The sequence below is a fragment of the Teleopsis dalmanni genome, chromosome 1 (genome assembly GCF_002237135.1).
Source record: "Teleopsis dalmanni isolate 2A chromosome 1, ASM223713v2, whole genome shotgun sequence".
Classification (NCBI taxonomy): domain Eukaryota; kingdom Metazoa; phylum Arthropoda; class Insecta; order Diptera; family Diopsidae; genus Teleopsis; species Teleopsis dalmanni.
The window spans coordinates 110,958,220-110,967,703 of record NC_051846.1 but is presented as its reverse complement, the minus strand read 5'-3'; the positions used below and the strand labels follow the sequence as shown (position 1 = coordinate 110,967,703).

At 29.9% G+C, this 9,484-nt stretch overlaps 1 protein-coding gene across 1 annotated transcript; it reads right to left on the bottom strand.

The window, feature by feature from the left end:
- Positions 1–1,961: 1,961 nt before the first annotated feature.
- LOC119676302 (possible lysine-specific histone demethylase 1-like) lies at positions 1,962–7,561 on the bottom strand. Its single transcript, XM_038087546.1, has 5 exons — positions 7,092–7,561; positions 6,250–7,041; positions 5,762–6,201; positions 5,158–5,696; positions 1,962–2,679 (listed from the first exon to the last, which is right to left on the bottom strand). Exons 1-5 carry the CDS (start codon positions 7,275–7,277, stop codon positions 2,093–2,095), a joined length of 2,544 nt encoding a protein of 847 aa, XP_037943474.1. The 5' UTR covers positions 7,278–7,561; the 3' UTR covers positions 1,962–2,092.
- Between the last annotated feature and the right edge of the window lie 1,923 nt (positions 7,562–9,484).

Here is a 9,484-nt window from a genome sequence, read left to right as displayed (position 1 = left end):
TATGTTATAATATTATTATAATAATATAATGTTATCTATTATTAAAATATTATATATTATATTATATATTATTATAATATTATATATTATATTATATATTATTATAATATTATATATTATATTATATATTATTATAATATTATATATTATATTATATATTATTATAATATTATATATTATATTATATATTATTATAATATTATATATTATATTATATATTATTATAATATTATATATTATATTATATATTATTATAATATTATATATTATATTATATATTATTATAATATTATATATTATATTATATATTATTATAATATTATATATTATATTATATTATATTATATTATATTATATTATATTATATTATATTATATTATATTATATTATATTATATATATTTTATACACAATATTTTTTAAAAATTAGTTTTTACCTTTAAAAAACCGTTATTCATTTTTATAAAAAAAAAAAACGTATGGCTTTCCGAACAACCTTTTCATTTATATTTTCTTTAAACGTTTAACACATTTATAGGTATTGAATTAAGTTACATTAATTATATTGAAAAACAAATTTAACAAAGATGATTTAATGCTTTTATATAAACATCGAATCTTAGTTGATAAATGTTTAATAATTTATCAAACTTACGAACAAACTAAAAATTAAAATTTTACTAAGTTTGTAACGACACGGATTCGTCGTTTTTAATTTTGCTGAGGTATCACTCAGTCGCGGTCCGGGTCGTCGCAATAAATTTGTTTTATTGACCACTTCGAAAGCTGGTAAACCAAGGAGAGAGAAAGTTAAACACCGTGTGATTTTTATTTTAAAATTTTATTGACTTATGCTAATTATTATGATACGAGTTTTTTCTTAGCCAACGATGTCAGAACATCAGAGGCGTTATATAAAATTTCTACTTAACAGGCTCTAGCCAACGATGTCAGAACATCAGAGGCGTTATATCAAATTTCTACGTCACAAGTTCTAGCCAACGATGTCAGAACATCAAAGGCGTTATATCAAATTTCTACGTCACAAGTTCTAGCCAACGATGTCAGAATATCAAAGGCGTTATAACAAATTTCTACTCTATTCAATATTTCTACGAATTTATTTAGCCTTACCATCAAAACACTAGGCTTTTAAAAGGAGACTTAGCGCTGGAGTAGAGGTCTACTCGCTTCGGTATGCTGGTGCTAAGTGATCTTGCATACAAAGTCTCGTCTATTTATATGCAATTATTATTTACACGCACAACCGCACAAGTGTAATCCCGCGTGTTTGGCTTTGATTTGTGCTTGCCGTGCGTGTGGATGTTCGCTGCTGGCTTTGCTGTGCTCGCCGTGCGTGCGGATGTTCGCTACTGGCTTTGGTTATAGGTTTATGTAGGACGGAAATTTGTACAAAATTCCGTCCTTACAAGTTACTAAAATTTAGTAGTTAGCGTTACCCTTAAAACTGATGTAAACATATTTAGAGAAAAGACATAGATATTCTTAACGTGCAGTACTGAAATAATAATTACTTATAAGTTCGAACGGTAATGAAGAAACAACAAAAATTTTAATTAATTTAATGGAATTTGGCTGACCATACAACGCTGTATCGCGTACTGTACGTAATCATCATCAGTTATGTTAGGAAATATTCGAATTTTTATTTAATTAGTTTAAGGTCTATATATAATTTGTTGGACTGCAAGTGCCAAACTTAAAACACATGCCTGTTCAAATATACTTTTCATAAAAAATTAAAATGAAAATTATGTAAAATAAATTTTTTTTTTCTAAAATTAAGCTACACTTCAGAGTTTTAAATAAATCTTCTTTGCAATAATATAAGATAGTCAATGTTATCTATATATACAATATATTTATTTGCAATTACAAATAATAGATATTGTAATGAGATCTTACTTTTGAACAATTCACCGTGATTTACATAATACAGTAAATCAAAATATTTTCGATAAATTTCTTCTGGTAAACACTGTGTTTTCTATTTATAACTATGTAAATAAAATAATTAAAATAAAATATAACATCTAGTACATTTATATTTTTACTGCTGCCAAGAATGATATTCAAGCATTTTTTTTAGCATTATAATTTTCATTTGTTGTATTAGAAGCTAATTCAGTAAATGGTGTATTGTTGATATCACCAGTATTTTCAGTGCACTGCAACATGCATTGCCCAACGCTAGATGGCGTTCCCTCAGGAAATCCTAAATAAAAATCGGCAATACGACCAGCTTCACGTAAACCACTCAAAAATGCGCCATGTACGGTTGCAGGATAGTTTCGTATGGTATGTTCTCCAGCAAAAAATAATTTAGGTAACCCTTGCTTTTCCGATGATTGTGAGGTACTCGTTTTACTAGAATCGGATGGAATAATTGGTGCTGCCAAAAGATCGTAATCGCTGCCAGATGAACCAGTGGCTACAAAACTATAAGAACCTCTCGCCCATGGGTCAGCGCGCCATCGTGTGACAATCGATTCTTTTGGCTGAGGAACTGCTCCATTCCCGTATATGCATTTTAAAACAGCAATAGCTCGTCCTACGATAACATCGTCTGAAACGTTTTCCATAATATGCGTTGATCGTCCAGCTACTAGAGCAAGCAATATTGGATTTTGAGGAGTACTCCAGAAAAGGAACAGCTCACCTATTTAAAATTAATAGAAAAAATATAATTAGAATTATGGAATTAAAACTAGCCTATTGAAATTTGATACTGTCTAGTAAAGACATTAAAATAATATTTTCCTTAAACATTTTAGATAAGCTTTATTTTGCACGTATTTTGGGCACTTTCTGTTCATCGCAATCCAACATATCATGCCCACCGAAGACTACGATCCTATTAGTACTGCATTTTAAATACTTCATGCGCGACTTTTTATGGACACAATGACTCTTGTGTGAACACCTTATAGGCGTAAGTTTTACACATTATAAAATCCATACTTTAAAATAGCAAACCTTATTCAGCATGTCAATAAAACAGTACTGCTAAACCAGGAGTTTGAAGTGAATAGCTCTATATTAATAATTTCTAAATTAATTATGAATATGTCGAAAACTTTTATCTTATGGCGTTGTCAATTAGTAAATTTGAATTTTCTATCGATAAATCTATTTAAAATATTCGCTTTAGCCCCACCGTACACATTGTTCAAGGTAGTTAAACGTCTTCTAAAAGAAAATCCTCTTCAAATCATACGTTTAAAAGATTGATTGTTATAAAAATCCTAAAAATAAATTGTCAGGCTGTAAATTTATTTTCACGCTCCGTGCACCTTTCTTTACGTAAATCGTCTTATGCGAATCACTAACGTTGAGTTTGCAGGCTCTCTTATATGTACACAGTATAAAACATTTCATGAAAAATAATGTAGGTACAATATAAATTACTGCACAATTTTTTTGGCTAACTTGAAATATGAACCAAAATTTAGAAGTGTTTCATAACTATTGAAAGATAGATAGATAGACAATTTTGAAAAATTACATCTATAGTTGTATTTAAATTAAAAAAAAAGCTATAAATTAAAGAAATTACTTCCTTTGCAAACTTTTTTTCCGCATATTCATTATACCACAAATATATATATAATTTTATTAATTTTTACAAAACACAAACTTATTTCATATTTTGAATAAGAAAATGGCACAATCAGCAACATGAACTCTATCAACATGTTTGTACCACAAAGTAGGTTTCTCCTAAGATAGTTTTGCTAGCATAAAAACAACTATTGGATACATTCTATCTGTATATTGCGCTTAGGAACTTTAGTTGAAATAAGAACATATTGAATACCAGTTGACTATCAGTATTCTTCAAATGTATTCGCCGTAAATGCCGTACCGCCATCACATACTAGATCTCTATTGTTATTTTACATATCGCCCCATTGGATATTCAAAAACTTCCGCCGGTGCCGAAGGAATAAATGTGCCGACCTTCTAGGAATATTCCTTTTCAATGATACCTTACATTTTCTTCTGAGCGAAGGGGCCTTTACAATGTACGGCAGTGATTACTTCACCTTCTATCTGGTAGAATGACTAGTAATTTCTTATCCCGTCGTTAAACAAAATCCCATTCTTTACATTAAGGAATAAAAGAAAGAACGATCATTTTAAACGTTTTCAGCCAGTAATCGTGAGTTTATGCTTCTCTCAACTTATGTGTAAATGTACTTATATCATCATGCAGAGCATCCGACTTAGTGCGTCTACGTGCTTCATTTGCGATTCCGACCGATGTTCAACTCTATACATATTTAGAATATGAGCTAGTCTCCATATTAAATCCGTTGTTATATTTTTTTTTTGCCTTAGTCAATTTTTTATTTTATTTAGAATATAACCTAGTTCCTATTTTAAATCAATTATTATCTTTTTTCCTTATTCGATTGTTTATTTAGAATATAAAGCGCTCCTACAGTAAGTTAGACATAAGTTATTTTTTATCTGTAAAAAAATTGAAAATACACGAATGAGTTTTTTGCGTCTTGCTATGATTGGCAGCATATACATTGAACATATAGCTTGTTACATTTGTCATCGACTTTAAAATGATATTCTAAATATTGCAGCCAATTCAGCAAATATTAATTCTTTTAAATGGGTTCACCACTTAACTAAGTAAGAGTGGCTTATTAAAGTCCACAGAGGAGCTCTAGTTTCAAATTTACTTAAAATAAATGCTAAATTTTTCTGGTTTTCTGGTTCTTCTATAAGAAATCTTTTATTAATATTATGCTTTGAAACAAGTTACCTACTGCCCTTTTGAACAATAATACTCCAATTAACAATTTCATTTACTACATAAACTTCGTATGAAATAATATGTCTTTTTCGATATAATTTGATTTAAAGTGAATAATTTTAAAAACACATTAAGAATATTACCCATTTTAAATTCAAATAGTTAACAGTTCGTGTGTTGGTTTAAACAAAAAATTTATTGATCTATATGCACACAAAAAAAAAAATATTACCCAAAAATTACTGAATGCGGATGTTTGACAGGATACAAAACTGTTATATAGGTTGAATATTTAAACTAATTTTTTAAAAAATAACTTTTATAATACAGCATATAATATAAAAATCTATAACCAATAAAACGTACCTCGACTTTCTGTAGTACTTCCCACGTGACCAAACAAATTTGTACTAGGATCCCAAAATATGCGATCGAAGCACAGTACGACCTTATTTAAATTGCCAAATCCCAAACGCTGTATTGCTTGTTGTTTCCATTCAGGCAAGGGTGGCTCGAAAGAAACCATATTCGCTTGAACATTCATACCTCCACTTACAGCTAGCTTCAACACTCCCAGCGTCAACGTACAAAGAACTATATCACCCTTATATGTATGAGTGGAATTATTTGCTTTTGTATTTTCAGCGATTATTTCAACACCTGATGAAGAATATTTAATTGTTTTTACTGCTGTGTTCATACGTATATCCAAGCTTTCTGTAAGTGCAATAGGAACACATGAATAACCATTTCGTACGGTAGTGTGCATGCCAACAAATTCATAATCATCATCTTGATCCCAATGCTTAAGTGAAAGATTATTAAGAGGAGTAGCATTAGCAAACTCTAAATTAGCAAAGTGCCAATCAAGAATCTGACGATCTTCTGGTGAAAGGTACACCTGACTAATATACGAAATAGTGAGTGAAAATTAATATTATATATACTATATATTTTATGAATATAGTACCTTGGTGGGTTAGATTCTATTTCATTGAGTTTAGAAACTAGCAACATTTCTTTTTCAATAAGTTCTTCATAGGTATTAAAAGCTTTAATCCACTGTTGGTATAAAGATCGTATCTCAAATTCCTGACTTGTCCAAATATTGTCAGATTCATTTTTTCGTGGCTGACGAGTATTAATAAGACTTTCATAACTTTCTTTAGTAGCTTTAATAAAAGATTGTATGTCCAATATTTTAGATTGATTTTCAATAATCTCCTGCTGAATGTCTTTAATTTTGACTAAATGTTTGAATTGCTTTTTTTTAACTGCTTTTTCTTGCAATGATATAACCCATTCTAACGCCTGTCCAAGAGATACAGGATTGTTACCAGCATAGTTATAATCAAGATGATGTGATATATAGCTTACAGATTCTAAAAGTCTATTAAATTCTCGCTCGATCTAAAATACTTGCATTTTACAATTATAATTATAATGTTTATATTATACCATCACATCCTTATCTTTGGGAACAGGTTTTCCTCCAGCATCAAATAAGGGGCAAAATTGACGTATATGTATCATATCCAAGTTAATTTGTTTGCTTATAATAGAAATTGGATTGCCATAAACTCCAGTTACAACCATTGCTCCTAAATCGGCAATATAATTATTTTTGCGAAAAGTAGATATGCGCCCACCAACCCGGTCACGAGCTTCTAAAACCGTTACATCCATTCCAAATTGTTGTAACTGCTTTGCAGCTGCTAGACCGGATATTCCAGCTCCAATCACTATTACTTTTTTATATTTTTTCAACGGTAGAGGGCGCAATCTTTGAAAAATACCAAAGTTTATGTAGCTGTTTCTCTCTAAATATGAATGAATACGTTTTACCAAGTTAGCATCACTATCAAAGGGGGATTCTAAGGTTTGTAATGCTCTCTCATAGGTCAATTCCCTTTTTGGATTATCTATCCACATTTTTAGAATACGGTTGCGTACATTAAGAAATATTAGTTGTGCAACTTGCCCAGTTTTTACTATATCGGGAAAAGCGGATGATTCACCTGAAACCATTTTATGGGGTGTTAATCGTGATTGAAAGGCTGCACCATCAATTCCACTAAAGAAATCATGATATTTGTCAATCGGCTGCGCTTCTTGAGAATCATTACTATCTTTCTGTATTAACATGCGCATATTATCAGATTTACGGGGTTTAAATTCGGACCGAGCTGACACTGTAGGGTTAGTCTTATCAGTTTGTTCTGTATTGGAGTTAGGCTTGTAGTAATCAACCTAGAGAATTTGATATAAAATTATTTCATACATTATATTTTATTTTTTACCTTGGGTCTTATCCGTCTGCTCGTACGGCGTTCATCTGAATTTGTCGGAGCATCATTTGAGTCGTCATCATATTTCACTTTACCACTGACATATGTTCCAGACGGTGGTTTTTCTTTTGATAGCTCCTCTGCATCAGAATCGTCGCTAATTAACGTTACACATTCAATGTGTTCCGTGCTTGACATACTTTTATTATTCTTATATGAAGAAGTTCAATAATAACACAAATAATTTATTTGTGTTTAATACATAAGTCTCAGAGATATACAGTATCAACAATATATTTGTACACAATTGACAGTCGTTGGGCTACCATTCACAAAATTTGAAACATGAACTACGTTATCGTCACATTCAACTTCACCTGAGTCAAGATAGCAACGACGCTGCGAGGACTAAACCGGAATTAGAACACAAAATTTTTCTAAGTTTATGAATTTGTCAAAATTAATTAAATTTAAACCTTCTCACCAAATAAAAAATATTTGATGAGAAAGTTTCTTTTATTTGGGATATATCTTATAATTGTTTGTCGTATAATAGCCAAGAAATACAAAAAAAAAATTTTTTTTAAAATAACTGAATTTTTATATTTAAAAAATTTTTCAAAAACAACCAAGGAGGGTACGACGCCCACGAATATTCACCTAAAAGCAAAGCAAGCTTTTAATTAAAATCATACACTTAGAATTTATGCAAAATCGTGTCAATTTAATATCAAAATTACTTAAATGTCAACCAAATTAAAAAACCAAAAATTGAAAATGTTGAAAAATATATCACAAAATATAATTTTAAGACCTTCATAACATGTTTTACTTATATCAAAAACAATTTATAAAATAGAGCATTTCTTTTAGCTTACTCTATTATAATCATTATAAACTAGTGTGCAAAAGAGAAACTACAATGGCATAACATTTTTTTTTTAAAGACAAGAAAATTCCCTTCAAAAAACTAAAAATCGTAAAAATCGTGCACATAGTTTTTTCACATAATTTCTCAAAAATTGTCCAATTTTTACCAAAAATCCAATTATTTGAAAAAAAAACTTGCACATTCGCAGCGCCTCAAGTAACCTCAAGGCAAAGAATCTAGAGTACAAAGAAGTGCCACGCTCATACAAACGAAATACTCACTTTATTTTGCTGGTGGAATTAATATAAATCCACCCAACCTCATGCAACAATGTTCGATCGAGTCACAACTGGTATGATGTTCAGTTCAAACCTATATGTGAGTCAAGTAAGGCTGACAAAAGCCCGACTGCATACGTATTCAATCATACATGCAACCCTCTGTATTACATTATATACATGTTTGTATGTTGGTTCGCTGTAAAATGTTCAAGCGATCAAATAGCATTTCAGTGACGAAGTCAAAATTGTGTACATTTGATAAGTTTTTAAATTTAATAGCATATGAAACAAAATTACCTGTTTGATATTGTTATGAATTGTAGTGTAAAAACATATTACAAATTTATTTATTTCTCAAATCTGATTTTTTCCATTCTATGAAGCTTTATTTTTAAATGTTGTCCATGTGCAATGTTTCGGAAGCAATATCGTAATCACCAATTTTAACATTTCAATCCGGTGTAAATAGCATTCATGCGTTTCCTCAAACCAGGAGGCATTATTAGTGGTTTTAGTGATTTCTACACATATTTTCATTATAATTTTTCTTACATTTCTAATATTTTTATTTTCTCTAAAATACTTTTCAAACAGTTTTATATGAATCTTGCAAATATTTTTTAAAATAATTACAAAAAGTTACCAAAATTTCAAACTATTAAGAAGTAGTTCCATTTGAGGTAAAATATATGCACAAATGTGCAATAAAAACATACATATTTATGTACTGCAGACTTAATGTCTCCAATATCACATTTGTACATACATAATAGTTTTTGTAGTGCATCATTTTTTGCAATAAAAATATAATATATTATGTATATTACTCTTTACTCCTATGATATGGGCCTTTCCAGTACAAGAAGATAAAGCAACAAAGTACATGGAAAAATTGTTTCAGGGATTTCTTTACCATTCACTTCGCTACTAATCAATGTATATTAATAAAATAGACAAATAAAAACAAGAAAGGCAAAAGAAACAGGCGTATAAAAACAATTGTGGGTTGCAATGAGTTTAAACTGAACATCATACCAGTTGTGACTCGATCGAACATTGTTGCATGAGGTTGGGTGGATTTATTATAAATCCACCAGCAAAATAAAGTGGGTATTTCGTTTGTATGAGCGTGGCACTTCTTTGTACTCTAGATTCTTTGCTCAAGGTATAGTTACTGCTGTTTCATTATATATAACCTTATAGTTGCTTTATAGCATTGACAGACGAGCGCACTAAACTATCATTAAGCAGCC

Coding starts and splice junctions, on each gene's coding strand:
- LOC119676302 (XM_038087546.1), bottom strand. CDS start 7,277: ATGTCAAGCACGGAACACATTGAATGTGTAACGTTAATTAGCGACGAT. Junction 7,042..7,091: donor GCAGACGGATAAGACCCAAG/GTAAAAAATAAA, acceptor CAAATTCTCTAG/GTTGATTACTACAAGCCTAA. Junction 5,697..5,761: donor ATAGAATCTAACCCACCAAG/GTACTATATTCA, acceptor TTCGTATATTAG/TCAGGTGTACCTTTCACCAG.